Source organism: Tupaia chinensis, unplaced genomic scaffold (genome assembly GCF_000334495.1).
Source record: "Tupaia chinensis unplaced genomic scaffold, TupChi_1.0 Scaffold148904_1, whole genome shotgun sequence".
NCBI classification, from domain to species: Eukaryota; Metazoa; Chordata; class Mammalia; order Scandentia; family Tupaiidae; genus Tupaia; species Tupaia belangeri.
This window is the reverse complement of record NW_006208752.1, coordinates 1482841-1501540: the sequence shown is the minus strand read 5'-3', so window position 1 is coordinate 1501540 and position 18700 is coordinate 1482841. Positions and strand designations below refer to the sequence as shown.

The 18700-nt window shown below is 36.1% G+C and overlaps 1 protein-coding gene across 1 annotated transcript in view; it reads left to right on the top strand.

Annotated features, from left to right (window-relative positions):
• CD47 (CD47 molecule) overlaps positions 1-18700 on the top strand; it is an 84441-nt gene that overhangs the window by 48249 nt on the left and 17492 nt on the right. Inside the window, exons 11-14 of the mRNA XM_027769203.1 lie at positions 4343-4432; positions 15922-16029; positions 17220-17312; positions 18344-18436. Coding sequence (XP_027625004.1) covers positions 4343-4432; positions 15922-16029; positions 17220-17312; positions 18344-18436 — 384 coding nt within the window. The remainder of the gene's footprint in view (positions 1-4342; positions 4433-15921; positions 16030-17219; positions 17313-18343; positions 18437-18700) is intronic.

Sequence of the window (18700 nt, the reverse complement as noted above, 5' to 3'; positions counted from 1 at the left end):
TGAATCTGTAGAGGCTTGCTTTGTGCCCTATGATGTGGTCAGTCTTCAAGAAGGTTCCATGTGGGGGTGAGAAAAAACTGTATTTCATGGTTTTGGGATGAAAAGTTCTATAGATGTCTTTTAAGTCCATTTGATTTATGGTATCATTTAGATCCTTTATCTCTTTACATATTTTTTGTCTAGATGTTTAGATCCCTTATCTCTTTACCTATTTTTTGTCCAGAGGAGATAGTGCAGTGTTAAGGTCTCCAATAATTAGGGTGTTGTAGTCTATCTCCCCTTTTAGATCTAACAGTCTTTCCTTCACATATTTGGGTGCTCCTGTGTTAGGTGCGTAGATATTAATAAGTGTTACATCTTCTTGATTGATTGACCCTTTTACTACAATATAGTGCCCTTCTTTGTCTCTTCGAATAGTTTTTGTTTTAAAGCCTGTTTTGTCATAAATTAGTATCACGACTCCATCTCTTTTTTGATTTCCATTTGCATGGAAAAGCTTTTTCCAACACCTCACTTTCAGTCTATGTATGTCTTTATCCATGAAGCAGGTTTCCTGTAGGCAACAGATAGAGGATTTCTGTTTTTTAGTCCATTTGGCCAGTCTGTGTCTCTTGATTGGAGAGTTTAATCCATTAACATTCAATGCTATTATCAATGTTACTGGCCCTGTCCCAACGTTTAAATTGGCCATTGTCTTAGTTGCCTTTTATTCCTTTGTTTCTGGCTGTTACTTCTTTAGTTTTCCTGGAACAGTACTTTCTTCAGGGTTTCTTGAAGAGCTGGCCTGGTGTTGGAAAATTCTTTCAGGTTTTGTTTGAGAATATAATCTTTTTTTCCCAAATGAAGGATAATCTTGCAGGGTATAATAATCTTGGTTGAAATTGTTTTTGTCTTAACACTTTAAATACACCTTCCCATTCTTTTCTTGCTTGCATTGTTTCCGTTAAGAAGTCCAGTGTTAGCCTTACAAGGTGACCTTTGTAAGTCATTTGTCCTTTCTCTCTTGCCAGTTTTAGTATATTATCTTTATCTGTGGTCTTTGCTAGTCTGGCTAAAATGTGCCTTCGGAAAGATCTTCTTGGGTTGATTCTATTTGGGGTCCTTTGTATTTCTTGGATCTGGATATTTGAGTGCCTCTCTAGACTTGGGAAATTTTCTTCCAAGATTTCATGGAATAGATTTTCCATGCCCTTATTAGTTTCTTCACCATCTGGCATACCAATTATTTGGATATTAGGGCATCTAATGGAATCTAGAATTTCTTGTATGTTATCCTCATTTTTTTTTTGTTATTTTCTCTTATCTTTTTGGTGGTTTTCTCTAGATCAGAGGTTTTATCTTCTGCATTGATAAAGATTCAATCTTCAGCATGGTCTAATCGACTTCTGATACTTTCAAGAGAGTTTTTGATTTCCTGTATTACAGACTTAACCTCTAATAGTTCCATCTGGTTCTTTCTTAGCATGTCCATTTCTTCTTTTATATCATGGAAGGACTTTCTAATCTCCTGTAGTTCATTGTCTCTTTTTTGTTCCAACTCATAGAATTTGGTCACCATGAATGTTCTAAATTCTTTCTCGGACATTTTGGTAATGTCCTCTGTTTTTCCAAGAAATGGAAGGGAGTCATTGTTTTATTTTGATGGAGACATATTTCCTGCTTTATTTATTCAGATCTGAGGCTCTTCTTCCATTTCTAGCCATTGGGAGATGTGTTCACTTTGGAATACCTTTTAAAAGAACATTTCCTCAAATAGGAACAAGTGTGTTTCCCTTTTGCTGTGGGCTGAAGACTACCGGAGTCTCTCTTCTGTTGTGTTTAGCAGTGTTATCCGAGGAGGAGTATTCTGGCTGACAGAGATAGGTGTCTCTGGATTGGGGGTCCCAGGGCTAAAGCTGGGGCATGGGGTCCCTGCCTCAGTGTTCCTTAGGCCAGGGGTCTCCCCATCTGATCTTGTAACACTACATTCTAGTCACAGTGGCCATCATCCAATTCCTTGAACTTGCTGTTCTTTTACCATCTCTTCTTCCTGGTTTTCTATAATATACGCCTTTCCATTTAACATATAGTCCCAGTTCCTCTTCCCAGAGGCCCTGAATTCCTGCCTCCCACTGTCTATTCTCTCACTCCACCCTATCCTCAACCTCAAGGCTCCCCTTATTCACTGCTAGTCCTTCAGGGCCCTGGAGAAGTACTTGTGGCTGGTGGACTTTCAATGAATATGCACAGGATAAGTGAAAAATGTAGAGGAGAGGCCAAAGGAAAAAAGAATTCTCAGCTCATCTTGAATATGAGGTCAGATGCTGGCTCCATTTTGAAGGTAGAGCTGACAAGATTTGCTGATAGGAATTGCTCTCCAACTTAGATGTGGAATGTGAAAGAAACCAACAAGTCAAGTGTAACTCCAGAGTTTTGGCCTTGGGGAAACTGCAGACATGGATTCACCACTATTGGAATGAGGAAAACTGAGAGGGAGGTGTGATGTGTGCATGTGTGTTTTGGAGAGGTGAACAGGTATTAGGTGTCAGTTTGGGACATGAAAATTTAAGATGCTTAATACCTTAGTTCACTGTGTCCTCAACTATGAGGATGAGTTCATTGTTTCTCATGTCATGATTGTGAGGATTTGAAGAGTTAATGCACACAACTCAAAATAACAGAGGAAGTGGATAAGGAAAATTAATTCCTTAAACATAGTTTATAGAGCTTTTATCAAATCCTGTGGGCATTTGATATGAAAACATAAGAATAATTCTCTACATTTTTTTCCTGACAGGATTTTAGGTTGTATTGTACTGGATTTTCTTTGGTCAATGAAGACTTTCAGTTATACAGTTAGAAATTAAGATATTGCTTCAGAGTATTTAAAAACATCTATGTCTTACCCAAAGAATGTCAAAAAAAAACTGTCTTCCATTGATGCACTGAACTGTCTTGTAACTGTTATCATTTTCAACAGCAACTATATGGACTCTCTGCTATGTATAGGGCAAAATGCTAGGTTCTGTGAAGCTAATATCTTTAAGATAGAATTTATAATGTTGTTATAGTCTGGGGGTTAATGTAAGAAACTCTGTAAAAACCAGAGTTTAACATTACAGGCTTAACATAAGAAATACATGGATATAATTATGGAGTGAAAGCCCATGAATTTCTTCATATGCTGATCCTGCAGGGCAGAGCAGTGGGGGACTAGAATGAATAGAGCTGATTTCAGAGGGATGCCTGTGGTTGTTCAGGGCAGGATTCAGAAGTAGTCTTCAGACAGGCCCCCATCCCCACCCTACCCATTCAGGCAGACTTTGAAGTGCTTTCCGTGTATTTATTTGGCTTTATTGTTAGAGAAGACATTTAATAGCTAAAAATTATAGTCCTAAGGTTTTATTGGATGCAGTTAAAGTTAATTTTTAAAAAGTTCTCAACAAATCTTATTTGAAGTCCTGATATATCAGTTTCCTTTATAGCAGGGAGTGTTGATTTATTTACACCATACAAATAACGTAAAACCCACTTAACAGTTTGTGGGACCTAAAGTCCCACATGTGACTTTCCATGTGAACAGGACCTTCAAGGCCTATTTACTCATGAATAAGTCTTCTATTCCAAAGTAGGTTTGAGAACAGGCAGACTCATCTAACTTGTTCTTAGCTATGATAAGATGAGCTAATATGTGAGCTCTCTCCCCTTGGTTTCCTGAGTCAGTCTTCATAGAAACACTTCACTGTTTCTTGAAGATGAATTCTTGACACTTTACACATCCTGGTATTCAATATACAAACCCATGGTAATAATTGTAGATAATGTTTACTGAGCACTCAGTAGGTGCCATCTTCATTTTAAGCCCTCAAAGGGTATTAACTTTGCTAGCAATCACAGCATTACTTCAAGGTGTAGGTATTGTGTTATTCTTGTGTAACAGTCGAGGACACTGAAGAGTAGAAAGGGGTTAAGACATTGTCCAAGTTTACACTGATTGTTAAGATAGAGCTGGGTTTCAGGCCCAGACAGAGAGGACACAGAGCCTTGTTCTCAGCTATGGTGCTGTGTAGTCTCCATGAAACCTAAGTTTGGGGAATCTGGTACAGAACAATTTAGTAACTATAGTTTTTTGTTTCATAAATAAAATTTGTTATGTAAGTAAATACTATGTGAAACTTATTTTACATGTATATATAAATATTTCTACATATGTAAATATCTATAGCTAGATATAAAATCTGTAGATAGGTATAAATTAAGGTCATATAATTATATATAACATTGTAGATCATAGATTATAGATTATAAGCAGGATTTAAAGTGATTAGTAGATATTAACTGTGATTTTTTGTTTTCTTCTCAGTTTCCTGGTTTACTCCAAATGAAAATATTCTCATTGTAATTTTCCCAATTTTGGCTATACTTCTCTACTGGGGGCAGTTTGGTATTACAAGTAAGTCTTTATTTCTATTTTTTATATGTTTTATTGGTGAAATTGTATCTAGGAAACAATATTAGTGAAATATTTCATTTAAGTTGTAGTAGAGTGTTTTTGTGATTAAAAGAGAATATGTGATTTAAATCATTAGTCTCCTTAAGGTATGTATTGCCCCATATTTTGCTACTATTCACTTTTTCAAAAAAGCTTATTTGTTTCTTTCATAAACAGCAAGACAGAGAGACAGCACCCCCAACAAGGTCTTGATGCCATGAATCACCTCCAGCCTCAGCCAACCTTGGATCATGGGCACAAGCGTGCTCAGCATCCTCAGGGAGCTCTCTCAGTGCAAACCTAGAGCCTGTCCATAGAACTCAACCTCGCAGAGCATTGCACTTACTGCTGTGCCACTGCCCAGCCCCCGTTCACTTTTAATTCCAAAGAAGATGGTTTTTCTTCCTTGTGTTATTTCTGTAATTTTTCAAGAATGAATAGTGGGGATACTAGCAACAACAATGCCGTAAACTCATAGAGCATTTAAATATTTTCAGAACATTCACCCACACAATATTTAACATGAACCCAGAATTTGCACACATGGATCAGCCTCGAAGGGCATTACATTTTCCTGTCATGCAACTGTCTGGTCATGTGAACACAAACCCTGATGCCATATCAGATTTAGCATCAACAATACATAATGGAATGGCCATGACTGTCATGGATAAATAGGTAATGTGGATTCTGGTTAACGTGTACACTCAGTCATTTTCCATACCAATTGGCATAAGAAAATTTACTAAATTAGTGAAGTTCTGAGGTGAAGTCTAAACTTGTAAACTTTTAAAATAGTAAAGTTATTCCTAATCTCCCTGTAGCACCCTGAAGTTGTCACTGAAGACCAGTAAACATCTACACAGGCAAGGAATAAATGGTGCTGATCTAATTTATTCTTCAACTCTTAAAAAAAAAGTGAAAGCTAGTGAAATATTGTAATGGATTGGCCTATTGTCAATTTCATGAATTTTACTTTTACTCGGAAGTTTAAACTGTGTATATATAAAGCGATATATAAAAATGGAAGGGAGATGAGTGATTGTATAATATTTTAGGAGCATTGTTCAGTATATGGCACTCTGGAAATGCTTAATGATTTCAGAGATGTTCTCAGCTTTTGTCTAGAAGGAAAAAAAGGAGGAAGGAAGCACTGACGGTGACAACTGTGAAGACATTTCACAACTCTTCTTTTCAAGGCAATATCTAGACACTTTTGGGTAGCTTTCTTAGGATTTCAGTAAGCCTTTTGTATCAAGAAATGGACTAGCATAACATCAAGGCCTACTCTGGCGTCACTGATGTTGGGGAAAGTTTGTAACCACAGGGGCAGATCCAGGTTTGAAGTGCTAAGTCGTATGATTCAGACAGGGGACAACTTTTTTTTTTTTTCATAAGCTAGTCAAATTAGTGTGATTACTTGAGTTTAAATTGATAGATGTTTTCTGATCATGGCATTATTGATGAACTTATTTTTAATGAACCAGGAGTGAATCTGTTTATTAGCCCTATTTTTATAAAATATACTTTTACATTTTTTTCTACTTAAAAATGCAATAGATATCATTTTAGAATACCTTATATAATATAGGAAGTTATATAGAGAAAAAGCAAAAATCATCTGGAGTTTCAAAACCTAAAAATAAGCTATTTGTGTATTCTAGTGAATTCCCTCCTTCTCACCATCTGTCTTTTTCTACTCATTTTTGTTATTGTTCTTTAAAGAAAAGAAAATGGTAATGGATTCATATAGCTTATATACTTACATATCTTGATTTTTCTCTTGAGTCCTCAGAAATCTTATTAGAGCTGTTTATGCTCTGTTTTTGTCAATGCATTATCATGTACTTAACTCTCATCTGGATTAATATTAAGGATATTTCCATTCTTTTTTGATACTATGAAAGTAACTCTCCCAAAGATATGTATGCTTGGAAATGGCAGAAACATTTCAAGTCTCAATACATGCTGCCAAGATGTTTTCCAAAAACATTGTATCAATTATTTTATATGAAAATAACTGTCTTTTACCTTACAGTCCTGGCATTATCATAATTCTAAAGTCTTTTATTAATTTTACAGGTAAAATTTATTTATTTAATTTGCCAGAGGGCATATGTGCTCCCCAGAGAAAGACCAAGAGAAAGAGAGATGGAGAGAGGGAGAAAGTAACCCCTGATAGGGCATAGTCACACCACAATATCTTCCCTTCCATTTCTCCATCCCGTCAGGATTTTGAGCATGCACACACACATGCCTGCGGTGTTTCTCAAGTCACCCAGTCCAGGATTCAAACCACATGGATGGCTGTGTGAAATTCAGCTCCCTTAACCAGTGGGCCTGGTTAGCTCCCCAAAATTTTGTTTTAATTTTCATTTTTATGTTAGTGAGTTGAATGTTCTTTTTTATGTTTTTTTTTCCCCCTACTAGTCATATTTTAAGAAATATCCTTAAGACTTCCAAAGAGAGCCCTGGCATGATGGCTAAGGCACTGGACTCCCAGGTGGCTGACGATAGTTCAAGTCCTAATCTGGTGGTTTGCTTCATGACTCTCCATTTCTCATCTCTCTCTGGTCAAATTTAATAATAATAATAAATGAAAAGGTATAAATATTTCTTTTAAAAAAAGACTTCTAAAGAAATACTTTAGTGGATTTTTTTTCTTTTTACCTTGGCTTACATTAGAACAGGTCAGTGTGCTGTATGTATGCATTTAGAAGATCTATCCAGGGACCAGCAGTTAGCATAATGGCTATGTCGCTGGACTCCCACGTAGTCGACCGTGGTTCACGTCCCGGACCCGGTTGCTTAAAACACATGCCGGACACGTGTGCATGCGTGCCCAAGATCCCAAGAAGAAAATAGAGGAGAAGGGATTGCAGCGTGGCCATCCCCTCTGGGGGGTGATTTCTCACTTTCTATCTCTCTGTCTCTCTCTGTCTGTCTGGCGAGCGCACGTGCCCTATATAGTAAAAACCTCTAAAAGAAAAAAAAAAAAAAAAAGAAGATGTATCCATATACTTGATTTGCTCACCCTGGACACATGTGTGAAGACATTGATGAGAGAAGTAGCTGAACATTTACAGATTTCTTGTTCTATATGACAGGCACTGTATAAAGTACTCAACTTGTGCAATCACATGTCTTTCTACCTTAAATTCTCTGGGCATAGGTACTGTTGTTATTTCCATTTTGAGTATAAGACACTGAAGCACAGAGAGGTTAGACAGTTTGTCCAAACGCAACCATTTCCTGGCAGTACTGGGATTTGAACCAGTGCTGTTTACTGCTCCACTTATACTCCTCTCCATCTTGAATTCATTTTGAGAATTTTCTTTCCATGAAGTTGATCCTGTATTTAAGTACACACTGAGTAGATGAAATTATTATTGACAGAATATTGACCTAATTTGTTTATTTTCTATACAAATACCTATCAAGATGTGGAAGTAAAGCAAATATTGTCCCTGGCTGTCTAGCTCTCATGGTTCAGTCATTTCAGCTGAGGACACATGTGTATATGTGACCCGTGCCTTTTGTCACATCTTAAGATACTCATGGATCTGACTCTAACTTTTCTCTTGGTACCTTTTGTAAGAAGCCTTATGTTTATGGCCTGGGCATTCCACCAACTAAGGAAAGCACCTCCCTCTATTTCCTACCTGCTTGGTTATACTTTTTTTTTTTTTTTGGATCCAGTATATAATAGTCTGTAAAGTATTAATAGTTACTCAGACCACTACTTCCACTTTGCAGATTTCTAGTTCTCCCTAGCTTTCCCCAGTTACTATTTATGGTTAGTACTTGACTATGGGGAACTTCTTTCAGTGGATTTTAGCTCTGCGTGTGAATCTTTTGTGGTCCAAGATAAAACCCAGGCCTTAACTAGGCTAACCCTTTAATAAGGACAGCAGGTTGTGCCCTCATTTTGAGAGAAAGAGTTTCTTTATACCAAAGCTATATCTTGAACTGCCTTTCATCCTCTGAGGAAGAAGCCTTAGAAGACTTCTTGACTCTCAAAGCCAAGCCAGGACTTGGTGAACCCTAGACCATGATTTAAGACAAAGGTCTCTTACAGGGTTATGTTTCTGAATACCTTTGCCTTTAGCTTTAACTTACAGACTTCTAAGCAAAATCTCCATGCTTAACAAACAGCTCAGAGATTAGGAAAAAACAAAAACAGAAACAAAACAAACAAACAAACCACTGAGCCTTAAGAAGTAGTATGGCATTTTAGATGCTTTTTGTTCTGAAACTGAAACTACCAATGCCATTCCACTGGTAATTAGTTCCTGGATGATTTTCAGGGTTTTTATTCCTTATTCTGAGATATTATAACAGGTTCTTTCCATCATGTAGATGGCAGAATAATGATCTCAAGTAGGGCTGGCTGCATGGCCTCGTAGTTATGGGAGCTGACCTGCATGGGCAGCTGTGTGGTTCATAACCCCAGCCTCAGCAGCTGGAAAAGTGTGCTGGGCACATGTGCTTCCATGCCTCAAATCCCATCAGGAAAGAGAAATAGAGAAGGGATTGAGTCGTGGTCACCATACTTTATGGGACTGGGGTGCTTTCTCCCTCTCCCTCGCTCTCTGTCTCTGTCTGTCTCTCTCTTTCTGGCAAGTGCACTCATCCTCTGGCAAAGAAAAAAAAAAAGTACAAACAAAAAAATTTCAAGTGTTGGGCCAGCAGGTAGCATGGTGGTTAAAGGTGCTGGATTCCCACATGGCCCACCATGGTTCAAGTCCCAGACCTGGCGGCTTGCTTTCTCACTTTCCCTTTCTTGCTCTTTCTCTGTCTCTGTCTGGTCAGATTAAAAAATAATAATAACAAATGGAATTAAATAAATCATTTTTTTTTTAAATTTCAAGTGCTGTGTACGCAGTCTCCTGCTTCTTTTCAATTGTATGTAAAGAATTCGTTAATGTTCTGAAATTTTTTGAGACAGACCAATCTAGTCTTATCTTTTTTCTTCCTCAAACTTTTGTCATGTATAGGGAAACCTTGTTCTACACAGAACTATGAGACCATAACATGATCATGTAAGCTGCAGCTCTACAAAGTAGTCTTAATAGTGAATGGGAAAAATTACTATTATTCCACAACCTTTACATTTTTTTTTTGTCAAAGCATTAAAAACTCCCTGTCATTATTAACTGTATTGGTAATTTTTTAAAAGGTAGTAAAATTAATACATACATTAAAACATTAAAAACACTGAAAAAGTGTTTTATTAAGAGTGAGTTAAACAGCACTCGTATTCTACTTGTCATATAACTGGGTACAGAAAAAACCTTTTGTATTCCTTTCTAAGTGCGGATCAGAATCCAACATTTTATCCTTTGCACTTCCAATGTCATGAAGTATCTTTGGCATTCCTTAAATATGAAGTGGGGTTTTTTATTTTGTTTTGGTTTTTCGTTTTCAGTTTTTGACACAGTCACTTCCTCTGATGACATTTTCATTCTTTTTGTCACAACCTCCTCACCTTTTTCATTTATGACAATATGTTCACATTCACTGAGTTGCTCTGGTTGCATCTCCAGAGTCTCTTGCATGGCAGTAGTGTTAACATGCCCATAGTCAGCTATTTCTCATATTACTCCACTTACTGTCCAAATTTCACATCCCACACTTATCACTTTTCATTTCTTCGCTTGTCCATCTTTCTTGACTAGTTTCCTTTTCTGGTTATCCATTCTAAAATATCATGTGGGTTTTTTCACTGGGAGATAAAGAGGTAACACAACTATGCCCTTTGCTGTCTGGGCATGAACTGAATAACAGATATGCATCGACTAGTTACCAACAGTCTTTAAAATAACTCACATGACTGACCTCCACTTTTGATGCACATATGCAATTTAATATTTTCATAGTGATTTTTGGACTAAAGAGACAGCAGTAAAGTTTGCATTATATGCAGTTATTCAATATATTGTGGTAATTGAAATTTGAACATTGTTTCGGGGGAACTTATTCAAACCATAGTAACCGAAATTCATGAGAATCATGCAACGAAACTGCTATATTTCAAATTTGTGCATTCTAGGCACCTTTCATCTCTTTTGCTAACTTTCTTGTCCCTACTCTAGATTATTCTGCAAGGATTTTGGTTACTGTTCACAGATATTTGGGTGGATGTTCCTGTAGAAATCACTGTTGAAAAATTCAAGGAAAAAAATTCTCAATCACAATTGCCTTGATACCCTACTAAGTACCTGAGTTCAGACCTGAGGGCTGACTTAATAAGGAATGTAATTATGCCATGAAAGCACATTTAAAAGAAATGATGGACCAGGGAATTTTTTCATCAATCAAATTTTAAAAAAATTAGAGGAAGTGAAGAAATATTCTAATTTATGCTAGTAAATTTCTGTCCAAGAAGGTAAAATATCTTTACAATAAAGATTATTACAAATACTTATTTTGTGACCTTGTTGATGGTCCCTATTGTTATTAAATTTGCTGTGAATTCTATTCGATAATCTTGAATTCCCAAACTTTCCCTTGGTTCTGTTCACATAATGATCACATTCTTTAATAATGTGATTATGAGTTGATTTTTATTGTACGAAGAACTGAACAAAACTATGTAGCTCAGCATTTTACTCATTTATATTGAAAGGTTGCTATTCCTTTGACCATTGTGGAATTCAAACATCCCCATTTCCTGCAGGCTCTCTGAGGTTATGTAACCATCCCACAAGACTAGGGAAAGTTTGGAAAAGGAAATTAATATGTTGGAAAGCTTCTACTTTAACAATTTATATTCAGCGAACTCACTGTGCAAAACCTGAGCTCTTTATATCTAGGCCCTCTTTACTGGAAATGTGATGTCTAGTCAGTCAATTTTGACAAATTGTTTCATCAGAGCAGGTTGGATTGCGTATGGAGTTCACTATAAAATGATTTTACTTGCTTTCTTGCAAGTTATTTTATAACTGGCATTAGTATTTATGTTTTCTTCAGCACTAAGCTATACAAAGCCTTTGCCCATGTACATGTGTGTGTATCTTAAATAAGTGTGCTAGTATTTGAAAAATAGTAACTTAGATTTAAATAATTAAAAAATTTGAAATTGTAATATTTTTAAAGTTACCACAAGTGCTTTATCCTGCATTAAAGACATTATTTATACAATTGAAAAGATATCAAAATATTCTAAAATTTCTTATCTAGATTTATCAGAAAACAGCACTATAATAATAAAAACTAGTAGATATCTCCCTTTATGATGTATTCCTAGTCTGATACACAGTATATATAATTGGCAAGCCTTCCTGTCTCTGTTCACTCACCAATCACCTGATAAGAGACATTCTAAAAGTCTTATCTTTGAGCGGGTGTCAAATTTGTGAATCTCATGGTTTTACAGAAGTGTAGAAGGGCCTATATGGCTTATCAAATTTAGTCTTTGGAATATCATGTAAACTAAACATGATAGGTTCAATCTCATCCCCAAACTGACTTAGTAATTTCACTGGATTTCACAGTTACAAACTGCATTCTTTTTTTTCATAAGGTTTTGCCTTAAAGTATGTGCATTCACCAGAGACAGAGAGTAAAAGTGAGAAATCACCCCTCGGGGGGGAATGACCACACCACAATCCCTTCTCTATTCTCCTCCTGGGATTTTTGGTGTGCACACATACATGACTGGTATGATTTTCAAACTGCCAGGTCTGGGACTTGAACCATAGTAGTCCATGTGGGAATTCAGCACCTTAACCACTATGCCACCTGCTGGTCCCCACAACTTGCATTCTTTTTTTTAGAGAGGTTTTTGCTATAGGGCGCGTGCGTTCACCAGAAAGCGATAAATTATCCCCCTGGGGGATGGCCATGCTGCGATCCCTTCTCCTCCATTCTCCTCTTGAGATCTTGGGCACGCATGCACACGCACCCAGTGTGAATTTAAGCCACTGGGTCCAGAACTTGAACCATGGTTGACTACGTGGGAGTCCAGTGACATAGTCATTACGCCAACTGCTGGTCCCACAACTTACATTCTTATGTGTTCTTCACATCAGGCACAAAGAGACCAGTGAACCTTATTGTCTATTCACATCTGTTGTTTTTCCAGGTGACTGAAAGAAAATAGTGTAGCTTTATTAATATATATGAAGGCACTTTCTTAGACTAGTGTAGAACCTCACTTTTTACTTATCTGAGGAGTCCTGGGGGTAACTCCCCTGCCCTCACTACTTAAAACCTCCCTCCCCCACCAGACACACATGCTCACCAACTAGAATGTAAAGGCCTAAGGCAGGCCTTGTGTGCCTGTTTTGTTCACTGTCAGCACTTAGAATAGTGATTGTCACATGCATTGATGTGCTTAATCAATTATTTTTAAATAAAGTAATTTTCTTCTTTTGTCTTGATTTGGACTAATGGAAAGACTTGGTACATCGTAAATACACAGTAAATATTTTAGGACAGATCAATGAACCAACCTAACACATTTCTGAGGAATAAACTACTAGATGTAACTAGCTTATACATGACATAAAAGGGAAAATTGTAGAAGTCCATTTGTTGACAGAATGTTCTGTTGTCTTCTCAGATATTTGGTGTTGGTGCTTTTGTATCAGGCAGCACTAAGGTGATAAGTTTTTTGTTAAAAAATGTAGATACTATTTTTTAATATATTTTATTTCACGTATTGATTTTGGTAGTTTCAGCTGAGGGGAAATCTTTAAAAACATGTAGATTTTTAACATTATATAGATTGTCTTGATAAGCAGCCAGAAAAGCACACCAGGAAGTTTGATAAGAACCTGCTGTTAAGAACACATTGCATTGGTTTTACCTTAATGCTAAGTGCTTGGGCAATTACTTGAAGTTATTTTATTTGCTGTATTTAATGTTTTGATAGATTTATAAATAAAGATAAATACACTTAGTAAAGGACAAGATCACCCACCAAGGAAAGGTCCTCGAGATTATTGGATTCTATGGCACCTATATCAGATTTCTTGCCCTTTAGCTACTCTGAGAAAATTGAGAACGGGGGCTAGCAACAAGATACCTATCCTACACTCACTGTGAGACCTGCTGAAATGTGGCCATTGTGAGCAAAGATTATGAGCCAAAAGAAACTCTTTACTCTCTCTAAAAAAAGAAAAAGAAAAAGAAGCTCTTTAAAAAGGTTCACTAAGGAAAACAAAAACAAGGAAATACTCTTTCATAACCTGTGGTCACTTACATAGACCCCACTGAAATATTTGTTGCTTTTCTGGTTACTTTAATCTACAGAAAAATTTAATCTAGCCTCTCAAATAAATAGTAGTTGTACCAATCAACAGGAACTAAAGCTTCCTCCAATGTATAGTGTACTAAAACACACAAAAAAGGACCTTTTTATGGTAGAATGCTGTCATCAGTATTATTTTGTGGTGTTTTACTTTTGTTGCTATTGTTGACATTATTTTTTTTCCTGTAGCACCTTTTCTAAGCCTGAAGAGGTTGTATTTTGAGATTCAGACTCTTATTTTTGTTAAGAATGACACAAGTCAGCCTTTTTGCATGAAATCATTCTATACTCTAAGGTAAATTCTTGTTGCTTAATCTTAGTAGCTCTTTTATGTATTGATTTAAACCTGGAAGAGTCTCTTATGAATGCTTGATTGATTGTGAGGTACATTTGAAACAACTTGTATTTTATAACCCTTCACAGAACTCTCAAGTTCTATTTAGAAAACAATATACTTGAGATTAAAATGGAAAATGGAATATGTGTCTAAAGAGAGTTTCTTTTTCTATGTCTGTGCCTTTTTATGAACTTTACACTCAATTTCATCCTAGCCGTTATTTGAGCCTAGAAACTAGTGAAACTGTGAAAACTATGCCTTAAAGAGGGCAGGGATTGGGGCTGGCAGGTGACATGGTGATTGAGGCACTGGACTCCCACACGGCTGACCAGGGTTCAAGTCCCAGACCTGGAGACTTGCTTTCCCAATTTCCCTCTCTCTCACTGGTCAAATTAAAAAATAATAATGCATAAAATTAAATAGATAATTCTTTAAAAAAAAAAAAAAGAGGATAGGGATACGACTTAAGTAGTATCCCACAAGGGATACCTACAACTTAGGTTGGGGTGGGGAGGATTCAATTTTTAGGAATGTCATAACAAATTACTTGAGAATAGAGTAGCTTAAAACAACAGAAAATTTTCACCTCTCGTGAGATCATAAGTCTGATGTTTTCTGATTGATGTGGATTTCACTTACTCAGCTTCAGTACTGATTATTTCTTAGGACTTCATCTCCCCCTAAAGAGGCTAAAGTTGAGGTTATAATCTAAGGTATGGTAGTTAGAGATAACCAAGAATCCTCAGGTACTTATAGTATATTTTAAATATATATTTTTTCCCATAGTCATTTAGGGGTTTCTATGCTGTTTTTACTATATTTAATATGTTATTTTAGTGGAGAATAGTTAAATGCTAAATATAAATTTAAAGTATTTTTCTCATCATGACAGTCATCCATTGATTATTGGCATGGAGAGTATCAAGGTGTGGATATTCTTCACTACTCTGTCTACTTTTAGATTCCCTTTAACAACTTCCTTTATGAAAAATGAATTTCAGTATTAATCCACCCAAAAAATATCAGTATATAGTAAAATAAATATTATTTTTAGGCCTATGACAGTATTCTTTCATGGAAGGCACTGAATATTTGCTAGTAGAACTACCATCAGAACTAATCACATGTAATACTGTAATACTCTTGCTATTCAACTCCTGTTGAGTCTTTGCAGTTTATTTTTATTAAAAATTTTTAGTTGAACAATTTGAGCATTTTCTTCTCTCAGGCTTTCACAAGGGTTTTATTTGTCCCATGTTAACTCTGTCTTTTGTTTCAAAACAAAATATCTAGATTTCTACATATCTTACAAAGTTTTTAAATGTGAAACAAACTCCTCTTTTTCTCAGTATTGCTAATTAACCAGTTATTTTCTATCAGCATTATGGATATCAGTGTTCATGTCGTCAGTCTGGGGTGATTTTATTCATCAGGGAATGCTAGCCATGTCTGAAGACAGTCTGACCAATATAACTTGGGGCCATTACTGGCATCTGGCACTGAGAGGCCAGAGATGCTTCTCCACATTTAGACTGTACGGGAAAGCCCACACAGACTCATCTTGCCCCACAAGTCAATAACGCCTTGATTGAGAAAACCCAACAGAAAATCTACATTCTTTGCAGCACAGGGGGATAAAGTGTCACCTACAAATTCAGCATCCATGTCTATACTCCCATAACATTATCCATTAGCTTATAAAAAAAATGTGAGGTGACTTGATATGAAGGAGTTGTTCTTTGGGGTATTCGAATATAATAAATTTGTCTCTATAACCTTAGAAGCTATAGAAATGGCCTCATTTGTGATTCAATTCATGTATTCCTTTGTGTTTTTCTTCTTTTTTATTTTTTTAAGCACTTAAATACAGATCCAGTCGAACAAATGAGAGAATTATTATTTTACTTGTTGTGGGACTATTTGTCACTACAATTGTTGTTGTTGCAGCCATTCTTTTCATCCCAGGTAAGACTTACAGTTCCTTAGAGGAAAGACAGGTATTTCAAAGATTGGGTTGGAGAGTTCAATTTTTAGGAATGTTGTAACAAATTATTTGAAAATTGAGTAGCTTAAAACAACAGAAAATTTTCTGTGAGACCATAAGTCAGAAATCAGCTGTTATCAGGGCCAGATTCCCTCTTAAGGATTCATGAGAGGATCCATTTCTTACCTCTACTAGCTTTTGGTGTTTGCCAAAAGTCATTAATATTCCTTAGTTTGTGGCAGAATAACTCCAGCCTCTTCCTCTATGGTCATGTTTAGCCCCCTGCTCTCCCCCTGTGTCTCCTCTGTGTGTCTGTGTTAAATCTCCCTCCACCTCTCTCTTACAAGGACATTCATCATCAGAGTTAGGGCCCACCCCTATAATTCAGGATAAGCCTCTCCTATGAAGATCCTTAACTTAGTTCTATTTTTTTGCCAAATAATGTACATTTTTTTGCCATGTAAGAAAGTATGCACAGGTTTAAGGATTAAGAGGAAATACCTTTAGGGCCACCATTTAACCCAGTAGAGAGGCAAATATTATTGGGCAAGACACAGAAAGGGAGTGAACATGGGACCTACATCTGTCTGAAATGGCATTTACATTTGTGGGACGGGAACATGAGTGGGAAATAAGGGCTTAGCACTTATAAAGAAAAGCAAAGGAAGGCTGAGACTCAAAGTGGCAGACTGTAGAACGTCACTGTTGTTTTTTGAGAAGAAAACAGTACAGGTGTAATGTTTAGGAACATAAATTTAGCAATTGTAGTTAGTGAGGGCAGGAGGAGGAAAGAAATGAATTCATATCACTTCAGAAACAATCAATTTGTCTTTGGGACAGATTTAATAAGGTAAATGAAGGGAATTGTAAAAGATGACTACAAAGTCTCTCATCAAGGATTCTGTAAGGTAGTTCAGAAGGGGGTAGGGCCAGTTCAGGGTTTTGACATGTTGAGAATTATGTGTGTTAAGTTTAGTCTTAAATAATTGAAAAACAGTAATTTATTTTGTATGAACTCTTAGGGGAAATATATATGTTTTAAGCCTTGTGCAGTTTAGAAGAGTAGTATTGAGATTAATTCGTTTGATAAATTAAGTAATAATGTACTTTAACTTCCTGAAAAGAATGAAGTATGTAGGAAAATATTTTAAATATTTTTATTTATTAACAGGTGAATATTCAATAAAGAATGCTACCGGACTTGGTTTAATTGTAGTTTCTACAGGAGCATTAATAATACTTCAGTACAATGTTTTTAGGGCAAGTGAGTATTGTTATTACAGCTTGATTTTGCCCACCTTTTTCATTTACATTGCAGCACTTTGGGTAAAAATACTCTGGTATAGTTTTTTTCACAATTCCATTAAAAACTAATTTATTAAAAGATTTTCCATGCTATTCTTAGTGACCTTTCTTCTATCCAGATTAATTTTAAGGTTATCTTAGATCTGTATGGCATTCAGTTATTTTATAAAATATTTTCATATGTATTTTATGCCAGTCAACATAATTTTAAATTATGCTATATCATTTTATAATGATTATCTTCATATTCTAATTTCAGTTTTTTAAAGTTTTAAGTAGATGTTAAACACTGCTTTCGTCTTTCATTAAGCCTCTGCATAAAAAGGCTACTCCCATAAATAAGGTTATAAGTCGCAAATAGTAGAAACTTTTTTTTTTTTAGTTATTGGCTTATCTTTACACTTACTTTAAAAGACAGTATGGATATCCAAACTATAATCAGTATAATTTTCACTGCATTTTGAGAGTTAATCATTAGCATCATTTTGTTGTTAAAGAGTCTCATTTTGTGCTTGGTCTTAGAGCCTATATCTGGCTTTCTGTAAACTGGCAAGGAACTAGTTCATTAGGAAGTCACAGATCTTCTAAATGCTCAAAGTACATGTTGTGATGTTTACAATCACATGTTTGCATAACAGTTCTCTCCACTGGAGCAAGTTTGTGTGCATTTGCAGAAGCCATGCATCACATCTATTCATGTTGTAAAATGCACAAGTATGGTAAAAGAAGCATTGTTCTAAGATTTTGGGTAAAAACTGCCAGTCCAGCTCAGCTGACTAAATATAAAAGGCTGCTGAATGTGCCAGTCTGGAGCTGACTGCTTGTGTGAAAGGGTTAGATCCCTGGTAAAGCATCTTCCATCTGACAGGGAACTCCAGAGTCAGTCTTTGGTCATAGGATATTATTCTTGGTAACACTAAAAACTATGTAAAGTGATTACTTTTTAAATACTCTCAACCCATTTCTGTTAATTCCTTTTCCTTCATCCAGCTTTTGGAATGACCTCCTTTGCCATTTTCATATTGACCTTACAAATACTGGGCTATGTACTTAGTGTGGTTGGAATGAGCCTCTGTGTCGCAGGTAAGGGTTACGTCCTTTTGTAGTCTCAATTTGGATTTCTTTTGGATAGAATTCTCCCTTCCTTCCTTCTTTTCTTCTATCCTTCCTTCTGTTCTTTTTTTTTTTCCTAATTTTCCATAGGACACACCAGAAAGAGACAGAGAGAGATGGAAAGTGAGAACCCCACCCTCACATGAGGAATGATCATGCCATAACCCCTTCTCCTTTATTTCTTCTTTCAGGATTTTGGGTATGTACACACATACACCTAGCATATTTGTCAAA